The sequence below is a fragment of the Delphinapterus leucas genome, chromosome 4, assembly GCF_059928025.1.
Source record: "Delphinapterus leucas isolate spDelLeu-1000000601 "Yukka" chromosome 4, BTC_Dleu_Yukka2, whole genome shotgun sequence".
Taxonomy (NCBI): Eukaryota; Metazoa; Chordata; class Mammalia; order Artiodactyla; family Monodontidae; genus Delphinapterus; species Delphinapterus leucas.
Genome location: NC_143132.1, coordinates 104,174,947 through 104,193,822, shown reverse-complemented (window position 1 = coordinate 104,193,822; position 18,876 = coordinate 104,174,947). Strand labels below are relative to the sequence as shown.

General features: G+C 38.1%; 2 protein-coding genes across 4 annotated transcripts in view; one reads left to right on the top strand and one right to left on the bottom strand.

Annotated features, from left to right (window-relative positions):
- The window catches only part of SMC4 (structural maintenance of chromosomes 4), a 34,601-nt gene extending 32,562 nt beyond the window's left edge, over positions 1-2,039 (top strand). For all 3 annotated transcript variants that reach the window (XM_022573380.3, XM_089910951.1, XM_022573389.3), the window contains exons 23-24: positions 201-384; positions 859-2,039. In XM_022573380.3, coding sequence (XP_022429088.2) covers positions 201-384; positions 859-1,011 — 337 coding nt within the window. In that variant the 3' untranslated portion in view covers positions 1,012-2,039. The remainder of the gene's footprint in view (positions 1-200; positions 385-858) is intronic.
- Positions 777-13,643, bottom strand: TRIM59 (tripartite motif containing 59). Its single transcript, XM_022573352.2, has 3 exons — positions 13,459-13,643; positions 12,423-12,493; positions 777-5,746 (listed from the first exon to the last, which is right to left on the bottom strand). Exon 3 carries the CDS (start codon positions 5,741-5,743, stop codon positions 4,538-4,540), a length of 1,206 nt encoding a protein of 401 aa, XP_022429060.1. The 5' UTR covers positions 5,744-5,746; positions 12,423-12,493; positions 13,459-13,643; the 3' UTR covers positions 777-4,537.
- Between the last annotated feature and the right edge of the window lie 5,233 nt (positions 13,644-18,876).

The window sequence follows — 18,876 nt, the reverse complement described above, 5'->3', positions numbered from 1 at the left end:
TAAATCTTAAATTTTTGTCAGGTGTTCCTATGTGTTCATCCTCCAATGACATGTTTATAAAAGAACCCCTCAGAAGTTGATATTCGTGAAAAGGAAATTAGAGATTCCCAAGGAAGGTGGTAGAAGCCAGTTATGGGAAACAAATCACGAAGTCTTAATTTAGCTTTACAAGTAATTTGACTGACGAGATTTTCTTACAGTGTCCGACCACCTAAGAAAAGTTGGAAGAAGATCTTCAACCTTTCAGGAGGAGAGAAAACACTTAGTTCATTGGCTTTAGTATTTGCTCTTCACCACTACAAACCCACTCCCCTGTACTTCATGGATGAGATTGATGCAGCCCTTGATTTCAAAAATGTTTCCATTGTTGCATTTTATATATATGTAAGTAATCATTTAGAGCTTTTCATTCTGAAAATTTTATGGGTTCCCTAACAGATGAAATTCTTTGACTTATTTCTTTTGAGCTTTTTTCCCTGTTCTCTAATCCCACATCCCATGGTATTAAAGGAGACCACATCCTTTATTTCAGCCAAATAGTTCCATTTTGGAAAAGTGAAATATAAATGGATAATGTAAATTAGTAGCAGAAACACAGCTAGAAATGTTTTTTCTATATCTTTTTTCTACTAGAAGAATTCTAGGCAACCATCCTTCCAAATACCCGAATTCTTCTCAAACCCAAATACTGTTTCTTGAATTATCCATGTTGTCATTCATGTTAATTAATTATCGATGTCATGTTGAATTTACTGTCAAGAAATATTTCAGGGAAGTAAAGCTTAGATGTTTATTATATAATTTATATATTTATAATATATGTATAATTTTTCTAATTTATTCTTTCTTTCTCTTTAGGAACAAACAAAAAATGCCCAGTTCATAATAATTTCTCTTCGAAATAATATGTTTGAGATTTCAGATAGACTTATTGGAATTTACAAGACATACAATATAACAAAAAGTGTTGCAGTAAACCCAAAAGAAATTGCATCTAAAGGACTTTGCTAAACTTGTTTATACTGAAGATTGCTCAGATTGAATCACCGCAGATTCAGTGTACTGTATTTACTGACTTTCTGTTTGTAAAGGGTTATAAATTATATAAAATACATATTCTTAAACTGGATCATATAACTAGTTTCTATTTTATGCTGTTACTTAAGAGACATGTTACAAGTGTAATAAAATATTCTCTATACCTGCTTCTAGGAGATTGTAAGAAACTGACAACTTTATAAGCAGCAGACTATGGAGAAAATAAGATGCCTGGGGCGGGGGGCGGGGGTCAGGTGACTTACCCTTAGCCCCAAACTGCTACCTGCAGAGTTAAAAGTGAACAGTACAGTTCTAAACTAGATCATGTTACCAAGACACAGCATACTCTCATGGACCTTTGACCTATGCTGGAGAAGCCTATCAACTGCTACTATAGTAAAATTTTTAAGGTATTTCACTTAGTAATTTAGATAGTCACTATTACCCAAATACTAGGAACATTTTTTTTTTAACTGTCATTCTGAATTATAAGGATGAGAATTTAAATACTGTGTTCTTTTCTAAAACTTGATATGCTTGACTGTTTAAAACACTTGCAAAAAGGGTCAGCAAATATGTCTGAAATAACTTGGCTATCTCATTAGTTGAAAAGGAAAAATACCCACTTCAGAAAAAGAATAAAGTGTATAAGGACTAATTTCCTTAGTATAAATGGCAATTAAGATGGAGTGCTGTTTGCCCATCAAGTTGTCAAGGGTTTTTTGTTGTTGTGTTACACTGTATTGGCCCAAGAATATTATAATGCTACTGGAAGCCAGCAACCACTTGGTTTTCAAAAGAAATTTTGGTATTGAATCAAAAGTCTGCCCTAGCTATTCAGTTTCTAGAATATTGATCCTGAGGAATTAAAATTAAATTACCATGTTGTTCAATGCAGTATTGTTTAGGTACTAAAACCCAACAAAGACAGTCTGTATCATAACCATTAAAAGTGTAAATACATTAGCATGGACTTAAATAAAGCAAGATCTATAACTCAAGTATGGTCATTTGTTTTAAATCAAGATTATACAAGGGAAAAGTAACTAGAAAAAAGTATCAACATAAGGGCTTTTTCATTGGTGAGAACAGAGGTGAATGGAATTTAATATTTTTATATTTTAATAACCAATGGAGTAGTAAAGCTTAGTACTTTTTATTTTATCCATTTATTTAATTTGGGGCTGCATTGGGTCTTCACTGCTGCACGTGGGTTTTCTCTAGTTGCTGAGAGCAGGGGCTACTCTTTGTTGTGGTGCGCAGGCTTCTCATTGCGGTGGCTTGTTGCGGAGTACGGGCTCTAGGCACGTGGGCAGTAATTGTGGCACACTGGATCTAGAGTGTAGGCTCAGTAGTTGTGGCGCACGGGCTTAGTTGCTCCACGGCATGTGGGATCTTCCCAGACCAGGGCTCGAACCTGTGTCCCCTGCGTTGGCAGGCGGATTCTTAACCACTGCACCACCAAGGGAAGCGCCCAGTACTAACTTTTAAAGAGTTAAAGTAGATAGTGCCCGTAAGTCCATATGAAAATTCCAAAGCAACCACTCCCGAGTTTGACTGCCCTATTAAGCCACTCAATGCTTATATCAAAATGAGTTTATTAAAATATATACTTTTGTTATACATAAGCTTAGAAATATTTCAGGATTACATACTTTAAATTTTACAGTCTCATCCTGATAAAAATACAAAAAGAAGAGCATGTATAAGACTCAGTTATTTGTATATTTGATTATATTCATGCACACTACATAAAATTTATCCAACAGTAAAGTTCTACTAAAAACTGGCAAGTTACAAAAACTATTAAGGTCAAACTTAAAATGCTTCAGTTTTTAGCTGTGATTCATAGACATATATCAGATTTAAAAATCTTGGCTTAAATCCTTTAAAAAGGTAGCACGACAGATGAACTCTGAAAATACATGGAGTCTCATATACTAGATACATGGCCTTGGGCAATTCACTTTTGTGTCTGTTTCCTAATCTACGAAAGTGAGGATTAATACACACGAGAAATATGAGATTACAATTTTGACACATACCTAACATTTCAGTGCTAATATTTACACGTATTCCAAAAAGTATGTGGCATTTTTGTGTTGTAACTATTACTTAAGTCGATGCAACTTCAGTCTAAAGTTAGTTGGTAAGCTGAATATATACCTCCTCCACCTCCAGATGTTCTTTGCCCACACAATAGTTAGTCGTGCTATTCTGATTCTGATATTCTGATTCTGATCATAAATTGACAATACAGCCAGCCATCTTAGTGTTCAGACTTGTTCTCAGTAGATAAGACACTAAGGAGTATTTTAGAACTAGTGCCCTGAGTACAGTCACAGCTATAGGACCTAATCTGACCCGGAAAATGTGTGAACTAAGTAAGGCTCCTTAAATATGTGATCCAAGAGCCAATTTGGAATTTCTGGAAAGTGAGTGAGCTTGTACTTACGGTTACAAGGACAAAAGGGCTAAGAGCCCTACCACAAGCACCACGGTTCAGCCCCTGTTAATAAAAAGGAAACTAAATCAAAGGGATTTGACTTAATGACTAAGTAGCCTCCCTTTATAACACAATTCAAGAAAATAAGATCAAATTATTGGTACTTTGGCATTAGCGTAAGAGAAAGTTCAACAGAAAATTTTAGACAATTTTAGACCTAACAGTTAACATGATGCCATTCAAATATGATGAGGGTGGGATATATCAATAATATTCCATTCTAGTAACATGTTTTAGAGTTTTTAGCCAAGAACTGATTTGACTGACACGACTAAGACTACACAAAAGTTAAATACAATCCTAAAATAAATTTACACAAACCACAGAATAATAAGTACTAGGGAATGTTACTGTTTGGTCCCTAATGGCACTTTAGCGTTCCCAAAGCAATAGTTTTATTAGGAGTGAATGCTGATATAAACATTTTAGAGCTCTTAAATCTACCTAAAACACATTGTGTGTGGATCATGTACATTTGATAGTTTAATGTAAGCAATCCACTCTCACTATGAGACTTTGCTACTTGAATTTAAAACCTCTTCTCACCATCATTTGTCCATTCAAAAGTGTCAAGCTTATACCTTTCGGGATTTTGCCATCTTTTAATTAAAAGCTACGTATACACAAAGAACTGCAGAGCCAACCACTGCAGTATATAATGCTAAAAGATAATATTGGTACAAGAATATTTAAATATCACAGTGATATTAAGTCAACCTCTCAAACCAATAGAAATGGGATAATACTCAAAATCAAGTAATTACTAGATTTTGTTCTGGTTTTCAGAAAACGAGAGACATTGTCTCATTTCTAACTTTTGATGACACATTTTCTATTCAACAAAAGCATGAAAGGGATTATATTTGTTGCAACTCTAATAAACTTTAGCTTGCTATTTTATTTATCCATGCTACCCCTATTGCTCCATTTAGCAATGGTGATTAGTCTCTGCTGTACAGAATAAGCCTACTTAAACAATTCAGATTTGAATTTTCAACAAATTATTTTCCACATGAATTCCTTCAGTAAATATAAAGTGTGACACAGTATATTCTTTAAATCATGCACATTCTTATATAAACTTTGGTAAACAGATAGAGAGGCTTCAGAAAAACATGAGGTGATTTCATTTAAAAAGGTCATTATGTGTTGGTTAAAAAAGAGGATCAGCGTCAGCATCACTGAAATTAGTGTAACTATAACAATGTTTAGAATCTTTAAAAATTCAACTTCTTTTTCCTCCTTATCAGGCCAGGAACATGGCATCCTTTTTGAAGAAATTTTCATTTCAGGAATGAGAAGTTTCTTAATCTGTCCAATTTCTGTTCTGCTCCATTCTTCTTTCAGTACTTGGCTTACTTGAGGATAAATTTCAACAGGCTGAACCTCAGGGAGTGGTCTTTGTTTCAAGACCTGCACACGTTGTCGGACATCATCAACTTTTTCAAGAAATTTAAGTGGAGGCTCTTCTTGTAAAGATGTTGTCAGTGTCACTAATTCACGCTGCTGCTCTCTTATTTCTTTCATTCTTTCAATTTGTGGAGTATATTCTAGATTAATCAGATTGCCAACATCACAAAGAGCAGTTAGGAAAAAATTTTTTTTTTGTTCTAATGTATCACTAAGCTCCTTAAAATACTGGAGAACAACTTCCTTATCACCTTGGACCATTTTCTCTGAAAGAGATTTTTGTTCTTCCAGCTTTTCAATAAGACGAGTAAGATCTGTCCAGTGTGTGTCAGTTAACTGTTCAAGCAGTTTTTCAGGCGTGTCCTTTTCTTTCATATAGGCACTTTGAAGGTCATCTATAGGATGACCATGATGTTGACCTATGGTAAGGCAATGACCACAAACTAATTTTTTATCCAGGAGACAGTAAACATTTAACGGCTGCCTGTAATGTTCAGGGCAGGTGACAATATCTGGATGGTCTTCTTGCTGGTACTTTTCAATAATAGCCCTTAACGCAAAATTAACAGGTAAAGACTCAATACCAGTTGGAGCAATTTCAATAATACTTCTGCAGTTAGGGCACTTGAGTGGAATGCGTAAAGGTCTCCATATATAAAAGTTACCAGATGCCTGTAGAACATTTTCCAAGCAATTTCTACAAAATGTATGAGAGCATGGTAGTACACGAGGATCTTCAAAAATACTGTAACAAATAGGACATGTTAACTCATCCTCAAAATTGTGCATTTCCTGTCAAGAGAAAAAAGTATTTTAATTCTACATATAACAAAGACACATGCACATATTATGTAAAGTTTTAGGTGTTAACCTCCAAATTGTTAATATACTGTACTTGTCATTTAAAAGAGTAAGATTTTTAAAATTAGCTTTCTATATAATGCAATTCCTAACACTGAATAATTGATCACCTTTAAGAGCTTATTTACTTTGGGGTGTTCTGTTGAAGTCTATTTAATGATTATAACTAGTCTGTGCAACTTTTTACATTCTAAGATGCTAAAATCAAAACTATACACAAATCATGAATAGGTAAGACTAAATATTTCTATGAAATAAAAAGTTAATTCTTAACAAAATTACATTCTTCAATTCACACTCTCAGTTGGCTCAACCACAGTTTCTAAAGTAAGTTATTAAATTTCTAACTGTTCTATAAATTTCAAGCTTCTTGAATTTTGGAGTATTAGCGTGTATGCTTAAAGCCCTGAATCAGCACAGTGTAATAGTATCAAGTAATGTTAATTTTAAGATTTGGAAGGGAGTAATATTTCTGAATTAGTCCTTGCGATAAAAAAGTTTGAAAGATGAAGTGTTGATTGTGGTAATTATGAATTACGGACCACTACAGCATTAATGGTAAAGAACATCACTAGTCATCTTTCCTTCATGAAAGAAATCCAGCAACAGTTCAGAGACCCTCTCTGACACAAGTAACTTGACGTCTTGGCAAGCAAGCTATTACTGATATTTCCAACAAGCCTTCCACGTGCCATTCATGCAAAATCTAAAGCTTACCAAATCCTCGCCTGTAAAAACTGTTAGAAGTATCTACAAATAACTAATTGTACTTTCAAGAAACAAAAACCTCTTCAGACTTTTTTTCACAGCTCTTATGCACCTCATCTTCACCAATTGCAAAACCCAACTCATTCATTCTTCAAGTCTCAAGCTGAGTCCCACCTCCTCCCCCAGCTTAGGTCCCCTAATCTCACTGAACACTGCACTTCTACTTTATAGCGAGCACTTAGATGGAGTTTATTTAAAAGAATTTTGTCGGAATTCCTGCAGGTCCAGTGGTTAGGACTCAGCACTTTCACTACCGGGGCCTGGGTTCGATGCCTGGTCAGGGAACTAATATCCCACAAGCTGCGTAGCGCAGTCAAAAAAATAAAGAATTTTGTAACATTTTTCAATACATTAGAATATAAGCCTGCAATAAGGGCAGGAGTTGTATCTAAGCACAGAAGTTGACACACAGTAGGCATTCACTCAATGTTGGTTGAATAAACACTGCCCCTTAAGAGACCAATGTTAATAAAATGCCAGACCTTAGTTTTGGGGGTTTTTTTTTTTTCTTTAAATAGCAAAATCTCTGCTTAGGAAAAGCTTTTATCAAGAGTCCATCAGAAAATAGAAAATACTCCATTCAGACTGACAATATTAAGAACCGTAATGAGCCAAGATGTGAGAGACTAATAAGCCTGAACTGTGAGGCATTCCAGGAAACAAAAATAACTGGACAACAGAAGACGACATTCACTGCAGATAAATTTAAGTGCCTACATGTTGGGAAGCCCTTATGACTACCCTTTACCTACAGAGAGCTCTGAAATAGAAAAACCACCCAAGAAAAACGTTTCTCAGTTTATTTCAGTGATGTCAGAATTCATAATGAAGGAATAAACAGAATAGCACTTTGCAAAGGAATAAAATGTGAGCATTGGACATATATTCAATTTAGATTTAATATTAGAGTTATTTAATGTAAGTACCAAAAATCAACTCTAAAACAGAACCCAACCTTTCCCTCCAAAGTCCTATATTTGTCAAAAAGTTAGAAATCATTTTCCCTGGGAACTCATTTAAGGACCCAAAAGCTCAACTTTCTTTAGAATGAAGATATTCAATAACAATATTGTAAAGAAAATATCATCTCTTAAACTTACATAAAGTGGAAGCAAATATCCTGGTCTCAAAAGTTACTTCCATAGCACATAAAATTTTTAACAAAATTTAATCAGAAACGTGTAGATAACTTGAAGATACAGAAATCAAATCTAAGACTACCCTCTTCTAGCTGATTTTTGAAAAACGGATTTTAGGCAACAAATTTGTAAGTCAGAACTGGCTAATAGAAGTAAGCCTGGTTGAAAATAACTACGTAAGGCCAGGAACTTTCTAACTGGTTGCTGCCTGAGAAACAGAAGACAAAGGTGGCTGTCATGCTTAGGGGCTAGTTCTTACAGAAACTAGTATGAAATTTTATGCATCAGAAATTTTCCATAACCAGCCTAGACTCCTGAGGGGGAATAAAGGAGCAAAAAAATTTTCCTATGAATATTTTCTGGTATGAACATCTTGGATTTAGCTATGCTGTGTGTATGTAACAACACTGGAAACTAGAAGACAATGAAGCAATTCTTCAATATTCTCAGGAAAACATGGCTTCCAACCTAAAATTCTATACTCAGACAAAGTAAATAAATTTTGTAGATAGTCTAAAGATAGTTTAACACAAGAGGTCTCAAAACTGAACCACCCATCACCCACCCTTTCTAAAGAAGCTGCTGCAGGAAGAAAAGAAAAACAATAATTCTCACCAGGATAACTATGAAATGAAGTCCTGGATAACTGCAGCAAGCCTAGAGACATAGTAGTCTGGAGGAAGAAGACAAATCCAGAAGGAATGCTTTTAAGTAAATAAATGGAACTGACAATATTTCACGTGTCTGAACATATTGAGAGGTAATGAGAAAACTAAATTTAGGGAAAAGTGATGGAATCATGAAAAGAGGAAATACTACAACACATTATATAGCTCAATTGTCCTATTTGTTATAATATTTTAAATATTAAATATTGATTTTACCAAAAAGCATGACTGTTAAGGATTGAACGTGTCTCCCCAAACTCGTAAGTTGAAATCGTAACCCTTAATGTGATGGTATTAATGAGGTAGAGCCTTTGGGAGGTAATTAGGTCATCCGAGTAGAGCCCTCATGAATGAGATTAGGCCCTTATAGGAAGAAGAGATACAGGGCTTGCTGCCTCTCTTTCTCTGCTCTTGGCCATGTGAAGACACAGCAGGAAGATGGCCACCTGCAAAGCAGGAAGAGAGCTTTCTCCAAAACCCAACTTTGCCAGCATCCTGATCCTGGACTTCCCAGCCTCCAAAACTGCAAAAATATAAATGACTGTTGTTTAAGCCACCTAGTCTATGGTATTTTTGTTATAACAGCCCAAACTAAGAAACTGACAAAATTATGTTGGGAGGAGGGAATAAGGGAAGGAAACAAAGTTTAAGAACTTATCTTAATCTTCTCTTATAAGAAGTCAATACATGCCTAAAAGTGAAAAATCAAGAAGTCACATTAAAAGCAAATTATTTATGAATAAAGAAGCAATACCAAAAGAAATATTTAAAAGAAATGAAGTGACTGCTTCTGGAAAGCAGGAATCAAGAGTGGGGAGAGTGAGGGCAGGAGGCTGCTGTTTTTCATTATAAGCCTAAGTTCTGTTTTACTTTCAACTATTAACATTCAAGTAAAAATATTAAAATTTTAAATAAAGAAATAAAGACAATCCCACATGCATCCAGGAAGAAAAGTAAGATACCCAAAAAAGGAAAACAATACATAATAGTCTCAGAATTCTCTGGGAGACTATAATTTCCAAAGATGGCCACAACAATTAAATCCCACATGTTGTTCTGTGATGTGACTTTGCTGGTATTCTCCTATCAAGAGATGAAAATCTATTCTCCCCTCAAAAAGATCTGGGCTTGGGGCTTCCCTGGTGGTCCAGTGGTTAAGAATCTGCCTTCCAATGCACAGGAGGCGGATTAGATCCCTGGTCAGGGAACTAAGATCCCACATGCTGTGGGGCAAGTAAGCCCATGTGCTGTGGAGCCTGCACCACAACTAGAGAGAAGCCTGCATGCCGCGACGAAGATCCCGCATGCCGCAACTAAGACCCCATGCAGCCAAATAAATAAATAAATAGTTAAAAAAAAAAAAAAAAAAAAGATCTGGACAGGACATGTGACTGCTCTGACCAATCTGATACAGTACAAATGACACTATGACAGTTCTGGGTATAGCCCTTAGCTAGCCTAGCAGATTGCTGCCTCTTCGCTATGCGAAAAGTCTAGGCTACTCTGCTGATGAGAGAGGCCAAAAGGAGAAGCAATGAGGTGCCAGACATGTGAGTGAAAAAGCCATCTTGGACATGCAGCCATCCAAACCATCAGACGTTTGTTACACAGCAGTAGATAACCAGAACACCTCCAGAGTAACTAGGAATGCTAAAAGACATGTAGCAATCAATATCCACAAGGATCTGGAAGGAAAAGGATATGACCTAAGAATTCTATACCCAGCCAAGATGTAATTTATCCATATGAAATAATAAAAATACTCCTTGGCAAAATCTACAGGTTTAAAAAAAAGTTCTACATGGCAGAGCTGAAGCCATATACTTTCATTATCAAACAGAAGTAGTATAAAAAGGATTTATCTAAAAAAAAAAAAAAAGAGAAAAGAAAATGAACCTAGGAAAAGCAGAAGAAAATTCTAATGCATGATGAAAACCATGAATTAGAATATAGAAAATTGTTAGAGTTGATAAACCCAAGAGCTGGCTTTATAAATAAAGAAGCCAGGGGCTACAGGGGGCTTGGGAAAGTTGTTATTTAATGAGTGCACAGTTTCACTTTGGAAACGTGAAAAAGTTCGGAAGATAGATGGTGATGGTTGCACAACAATGTGGAATGTGCTTAATGCCACTGACTACACACTTTAAAACGGTTAAAATGGGGCTTCCCTGGTGGCGCAGTGGTTGGGAGTCCGCCTGCCAATGCAGGGGACATGGGTTTGTGCCCTGGTCCGGGGAGATGCCACGTGCTGCGGAGCAGCTGGGCCCGTGAGCCATGGCCGCTGAGCCTGCGCGTCCGGAGCCTGTGCTCCGCAACGGGAGAGGCCACAACAGTGAGAGGCCCACGTACCGAAAAAAAAAAAAAAAAAGTCACCAAGAAATATGAACGTAAAAAAGAAATCTTTTCGGAAATAAACCTGAAGCTAAATCATCTACGTATAAATTATTTCACAAATTTCTTGTGCTTAAGTGTCAAAAACAAACACATTACTGAATTTCTAAACTTTTTATGCAGTCTTTCTCCAGAGGGCCGATTTCCTATGGAGACTCCATAATGTCTAACCAGCATATTATGGATGGTCAGCACTGACAGCAGATGATGGAGAACTGGGCAGTACCAAAAATATCATTACCCATTCTCCTGTGTAAACTATTCTTTAAGTTTTAATTCCCTAATGCATTATTGCCTTTCATCTCTAAACATGAATGGTTATAAAACATTCATTACATTTTACACCTTCTGAAGAGAAATTTGCCACATTATAGTTAGATGACTTGCTCTAGGACTTAGAGTGAGTCAGCTATAAGTCTGGGAAAATTCAAGAGGTGCCACTTCCCAGGCTGGGTCTCACATCTTTGTGGCCCTACCTAATAAAAAGCACATTTTATGCAATTCAAGACTTACTTTAGAAATACTACATTTGTGCCATCTATAAATATGGGGCAAGATTTTTAAAATACTTTTGTACATATAAATGTACAAAAATAATGAAGGATCACCTAACTCTTTCAAAACAAAATCCTATGGTCCGATCTGATTTTAACTCTGCCCATTTGCACTGTTTTCCTGCATTTTGACATCAACCTGTTTCCCCAAACTAAAAAAGAAACTATTAATGCAATTTAACCAGGAACTGATACGAGCAGTTAAGATTTTCTTTGCTTTTTTAAAATATTTTTGAAAGTGAAAAATACATATATATTTGGTGGGAAAAATTCAGCAATATGTTTGCTGAAAAGAAATGTTAAAACTAACATCACTGGACTTCCCTGGTGGCACAGAGGTTGAGAGTCCGCCTGCCAATGCAGGGGACACGGGTTCGAGCCCTGGTCCAGGAAGATTCCACATGCCGTGGAGCAACTAAGCCCGTGAGCCACAACTACTGAGCCTGCATGGCATAACTACTGAAGCCCACCCATCTAGAGCCCATGCTCATCAACCAGAGGAGCCACCGCAGTGAGAAGCCCACACACTGCAACGAAGAGTAGCCCCCGCTCGACGCAACTAGAGAAAGGCCCGCACGCAGCAATGAAGACCCAGTGCAGCCAAAAATAAATAAATAAATTTATTTAAAAAAAAAAAAAACAACTAATATCACCCAAAACTAAAATTTCGTCTTGCCAGAATAAAGTATGGTACCTTACTTTAAAGGATAGCTACTTGGTCATTAAAATGGAATGCAGACCAATACGAAAATATATGGTAAAAAGGTATCCAGATAACTTAATAAATTCAACTTGCAGATCTGTATGTGTTAAATGTGTGTGTCTGTATTAAGATACACACATCCTTGTAAGATTTCTAGAAGAGTAAACAAGAGTTAACAGTGACTAACTTTAAGATATAGGTCAGATAAGGGAGTTGTTTACTTTTCACTTTATGATCCTTCTATATGGTTTGAATTTTATACACCACCAACATACACACCTTTTTTCAAAAGATTTAAAACTTTCCCCTTACATTTTAAATCACACGCTCAGTAAAAATTTACTGAAAATTTCTTTGGTATTTACTTAATCTCCCAGAACTTACCACTTTGTTGACCTTCTGGTTTGCAGATTGAATATGTATCTTCAACTTTTTCAGATTCTTTTATTTTTATTCTAAAATAAAAATAATTTTATCTTAATGTTCTAGACTTATATTCTCAAAACGTATGTTAAGTATGATATCATAGGGAATGATATCGTGGTAATTTCACTGTCTTTGACGTTTACCTTCCCTAAGCGTCACTGTGTTTTTTTAAAAGTAGCGACAAATATCAACAGCTGTGGTTCAGCAGGATAGGTATCACCTGTACCTTGAAAATCCCAAGTCTGTGACCAAATAAATTGCCACAAAGGACCTCTTTTTATAGCGTCAAGTATCTTATGAGCTCTTGAAAATATTAGCCAACAATCGTGATAACGGAGCAAACATTCACCGTCATTTTAGACTGCTGAAAGTTAACTGGAAGACAAGTAGCACCCATGAGAGTGAAATATTTTGCCAGCTTAAAATTATAAATCTTGATTTAGGTTATACCCATTAATACGTCTGTTCATCTCTCAATTCTGCCATTTAAATGCTGACAGACCCTGGGTCAGTTTTACCTAGTGCCCCTCAGAACTGACGTTTCACATCTGTAAAATGGGCATAACTACACCTACGCGGTTAAGTCCAATGAGAACGCCTCCCAGAGAAGGGGCTCGAAACAGCAGTGCCCTTGCCCTTCCCCTTCCCGAAGGTTTATGACAAATCCTCCCGGGCCTCTCTCCCAACGCGCCTCGGCGCTATCCTTTCCGAGCCGCCGCGAGGCCGCCCAGCTCGGCGGAGTCCAGCTTCTCTCCGCCTCCCCACCACAGAGGGCCTTCTCCCTCAAGGAAATGCAGTTCCTTATTGGCGGGAGGAAAACGAGGTCCCCCAAACTCTCCACCTGGGACAAGAGGGACCCAAGACGCGGGGCCCAAGCTAGCCCTCTCCATCACCAAGCCCCAAACACACGCAGTACACCAGCCTGCGCTACAGGGAAAGGAGAGGGACCAAGAGCCGCCTTGTCGGACCGAAGAGAAGCTCCTTATAAACTCACCGTGGGGAAGGGAAAACCAGGCAACTCCACCAGCAGAAACACAGCTCCACAGCCTGCGGGCTGACGCAGAGAGCTACTCGAATTCCCGCCCTCCCTCCTCTGCCCTGAGGGCCTTCAGGTTCCCAGATGAGGCGGGGCTTGAGAGCCTCAAGACGCAGGCGCAGTCTCCCGGCAACCTTCAACTGCGTAGCATCAGCCAATAGAAAGAGCGCGGGGCCGCTGTTCGAAAGTAAACCGCCGACCCCTGGGGCCGAGGCGGGGGCGTGATCTCTAGGACTTGGCACGAGGCCCGCGGCGAGTTTTCTGTGCCTGCGCACTAGGCGTGGGCTGCCGCTCCGGAGCTCCAGAGGCGCGCCGCAGGGGGCGCTTCAGTGTGCTGGGGTGCTTCTTGCAGCCGTGACCCTGGCCTGGAGTCCCTCTTGGGGCCGCGGGATGGCGTCCCGGGAAAGACGGGGTCTGGCGGAGGCAGACGATATTTACAAAAAGGATTCGTAGGGCTATTTTTTTTTTAACCTTGAGCCAAGCCGGCACGTCCTGATTGTAGACTTTAAAGCGCAGCGTCTTGCATTGTGACTTAATAGGTTCCCTGAGGCTTCCTGTAGCGCAAACGCACCCCAGTGGGCAAGCGCCGTCCTCCCCTAAGACCGGGTTTCCTTTTGTTTACGGTATCTGGAGACATAAACCCAGCAGAGTAATTGGTTCAGCATAGGAGGAGAGGGCTTCTGATTATTGAGAATTCTCTTGTACTTAAGGAGACCTATCTCTGCGGGCTACTAGGACCTTAGGACTCATTTAGGACTATCTCCCTCTGTCTCTCCCTATTCTTCCTCCCACCTCTGCCCCCTCTTTCCACGTTATGAAATTATTGCCTGGCAACGACTGTTGCAAAGAAGTCCTGACTTCCAGTTCAATTTTTCCTCCAAGTCCCTATTTCACCTTCTTAACCCTTAGAATTAGAAAGCAAACAGTTCAGTTGTCCCTTCGCAGTTTCTTTTTCTTCAGAGACTTTATCCAGCTGTATGGCAAGACACTTTCATCACAGCTTCCCTGTCTAAAATGGAGTTAGAGGTCATTTACAGCTGTGCTAAATAAAGCTATGAGCCTCTGTATACTGTGTATTGCCGGTACTTTCAGGTCTTAGTTTCTTATACAGTAAGTTACAGAAAAATAGTAAACAGAATAAAAGTAATATCAATGAGTCCTGAGTCCATCTCAGATGTCTTCACCAATTCAGCTGCTGAAGAGTTTGCTTATGATGTGTGGATTCCAGTGATATCCAAGATATCCACTGTTAACACGGTGGCATATATCCATTTAGATTTTATTATGCACATAGGTTTTCTATTTAAACATTGTAGTCATCCTGATAAACAGTTTTTTAACTTGCTGTCAAAACAATATGTTGTGACTCTTTCCATAGCAATAAATGCAGTATACTTCTAAAAAATATTCTTTTTTAAAAAAAAGTATAAGGCGGATGTTAACAATGGACTTTGAATGATTATGATGTGTCCATGTAGATGCATCACTTGTAACAAAGGTATCACTCTAGTGGAGGATGTTGATAATGTGGGAGACTATGCATGGGGAGTAGGGCAGGAAATATATGGGAAATCTCTGTACCTTCCCCTCAATTTTGCTGTGAACCTAAAATTTCTCTAAAAATAAGATAAAGTCTTAATATTTTTTTTAATTTTAAGTGTAATTGCCTCTAGAATGCATGAATATTGCTGAATAATGCCTTGAGCTATAATTTTTCCCACCTGTGTTTTCCCCCTGCACTTCCTTACCTAAAGAGTTTACGTATGTAGCAAGAAAGCAGAAGTACCTTTCACTAGACTTAACTGGCATTTGTTTTCCAAAAAGCCTCAATCTCCTCAATCCATTGAGATAAATAACATTGAAGGGAAGAGGCTGAATGTTTGGGAAAAGTAAAAAGAGAGAAGCTCCCAAATAGAGATTAATCGGACCTAGTGGAGGGAAGCTATGACACCTAAAAGGAAGGGCTACATCTGTTCCCACAGGGAGACTGGCTTAGAGGCCCATGGATTCCCAACTCTACCAAAGATTTCTATAACCCAGCATGACCAGGAAGTGGCAGAGAGCTACAGAAGCCTACAAAAACAATGGCGGCCTCAGCAATAACAGTCAACTCTTGGCATACATGGGTTCGTGGACTGTGATTCATGCACTCTCCAGAAGATAATGTTGGCCTGGAAAGACTAGACAAGAGTAACACTCAGATGTAGAAGTACATGCTTAAAATCCATAAGCTTGAAACTCTGAGGTGCTAAGGTGCTCAGCCACCCAAAAAAAAAAAAGTGAGGAGGGAGAAAGCTCAGCTGCTCTGGGTCTCTGCCTGTATACTTGCACCAATCTCCTTTTGCTGGAATACAGGAAAAGGATAAAAGATGAGAAATTTTTTGTGGTTATTAACAGATCATACGAAGAGGAGGCAATAAAACATGAATTTTATGACAAACTTTGGTGCTTAGGTCAGACTCTCTACTTCTGTCTCAAGAGCCAAAACAGGAGGCCTCAGTCACAGAGAGGTGCCCTGTAGGCAAGCTAAAACACTTTCTGATTTGGGGTTTTAATAGCTACTGAGTTTAAATACCTCTCTGTTGTCTCCCATCACATTGGCCTTACAGAATTATAGTAAAGAGAACATGCGATTTTCCAAATTATAAGGCACCCATGGTTCATCTCTAGAACTTCAAAGAAAGCACAGCCACAACTGGTGCCATGATTACAGTGGCAGTGAGTCAGGGACAATGAGCTAGGAGGATTTACCTAACAGTTCTGAGAAGGTCATTTTATCCGGGAAAAAAAGCACTCAGCATGATGCAGTAGAGTTCACAGACTCAGGGATTTGGAATTGGAAGAGATCTTAGAAGCAATCTAGAAAAACCTCATCTTCAGAAGAGAAAAGCCTACCGACCATGTTGGCATTGCCTTAAATAACCTGAGTTTGAGCCCAAGTTTGATATTAGTACCTAAAATTATATAAACTACACAGTTTTAAACATTAGAATATATTACATAGAATTTATTTTCACACAGTCCTTTTCAGCTGTATCTCTGAATGCAGCTTGGAAAACTAAAAGGATGTCTTCTGTTCAACAGTAGTTTGCCTCCTAACTAGTTTCCCTTTCATTTATTGTCTATCATTAAGAATAATTTTATTTATTTTTTTAAGAATCATTTTATTTCAAATGCTGCTAACTTTTTTTTTTTTTGGCTGCGTTGGGTCTTCATTGCTGCGCACGGGCTTTCTCTAGTTGTGGTGAGCGGGGGCTACTCTTGATTGTGGTGCGCGGGCTTCTCGTTGTGGTGGCTTCTCTCGTTGCGGAGCACGGGCTCTAGGCATGCGGGCTTCAGTAGTTGCGGGCTTCAGTAGTTGCAGACATGGGTTCGGTAGTTGTGGCTCGCAGGCTCTAGAGAGCAGGCTCAGTAGTTGTGGTGCTTAGTTGCTCCGCGGCATGTGGGATCTTCCTGGACCAATGTCCCCTGCATTGGCAGGTGGATTCTTAACCACTGCGCCACCAGGGAAGTCCGCTGCTAACTTTTTTTTGAGTGGGGAGCCACTAACTGTTTTTTTTATTAAGATATAATTGACACATAACATATTTGTTTCAGGTGTACAACATAATGATTTGATATTTGTATATATTGCAAAATGATCACCACAATAAGTCTAGTTAACATCCATCGCCACAGTTACAATTTTTTTCTTGTGTTTAGAACTTTTAAGATCTACTCTTTTAACAACTTTCAAATATATAATGCAGAATCATTAACTATAGTCATCATGCTGTACATTACAGCCCCAGTGACTTGCTTATTTTATAACTGGAAGTTTGTACCTTTTGAAACCTTCACCCATTTCAACCACTCCCCACGCCATTGCCTCTGGCAACCACCAATCTGTTCTCTGTATCAATGAGTTTTGTGCGTTTTTTTTGGCAGGGGGGTAGATTCCACATATAACAGATCTTTCAGTATTTGTCTTTCTCTGTCACTTAGCGTAATGCTGTTAAGGTCCATCCATGTCATCACAAATGGCAAGATTTCCTTCTTTTTATATATATCACGGCTTCTTTATCCATTTATCCATCAATCAACTCTTAGGTTCCTTTCATGTCTTGGCTATTGTAAATAATCCTGCAATGAACAAGGGGGTGCAGATACCTTTTCAAGGTAGTTTTTTTGTTTCCTTCAAATAAATACCAGAAGTGGAATTTGTGGGATCATATGCCACAAGTTTTTTTAAATGTTCAGTTTTATGGGTGGCTTTAACCTTAAATAAATTTGGAGATCTCTTAATTTAGGCACTTAATATTCAATTTTCTAGAACATTCTGTGTAACTGTTATGCCATCATCACATTTATTTTAATTATCCAAACATTTTGAATTTCAAGAATTTTTTCTTATATGTCATTCACAGAATTTTAATTTTGATACATTTAATTCTCTAATCTATTTCATCAAACCAATATTTTGTTTTTGCCTAATAAATGCACAACATGAAAGATACAAAGAACATAGGTCCTGTACTCAAGTTGCTTTTCTAAGTGAGCTAACACTCAGATATAGTACTTTTAAATGATAATATCAGATAAACTGTAGTCTAGAGTGATTGTACAGCAAACTGGGACAAGGAGTCTAGATCTGAAGTGTGGAATTCCCCAGACTGCTGTGACTGGTGACCTGGTAGCTGGAGCTGCACATAGGTGACCTTCACCTGTTTTGAGGTCCATAGAGAGGTTTCTATAGTAGATACAAATCAGAGTGTCTGCCCACCTCAAAATTAGAACCTCATTGGTCATATCTGTACTACACCACATTTTCAGGTTATGGTCTCTATCTCCTCTATTTAGAATGGTTGGATTTGCAGCAAGAAAGACAAGTCTGAGAGTGGCTAATATCTTCCCAAGCCTGGTTGGCATCACAGTTGAAAAATCAAGAAACATTCGTTCAGTTAGAACACACCCTCACGCCATGCACAAAAATAAACTCAAAATGGCTTAAAGACTTAAACATGAGACATGACACCATAAAACTCCTAGAAGAGAGCATAGGCAAAACATTCTGTGACATAAATCGTACCAATGTTTTCTTAGGTCAGTCTCCCAAGGCAATAGAAATAAAAACAAAAATAGGCAAATGGGACCTAATCAAACTTACAAGATTTTGCACAGCAAAGGAAAACAAAACGAAAAGACAACCTACGGAATGGAAGAGAATATTTGCAAATGATGCAACTGACAAGGGCTTAATTTCTAAAATATACAAACAGCTCATACAACTCAACAACAACAAAAAACACCCAACTGAAAAATGGGCAGAAGACAATAGACATTTCTTCAAAGAAGACATACAGATGGCCAGTAGGCACATGAAAAGATGCTCAACAT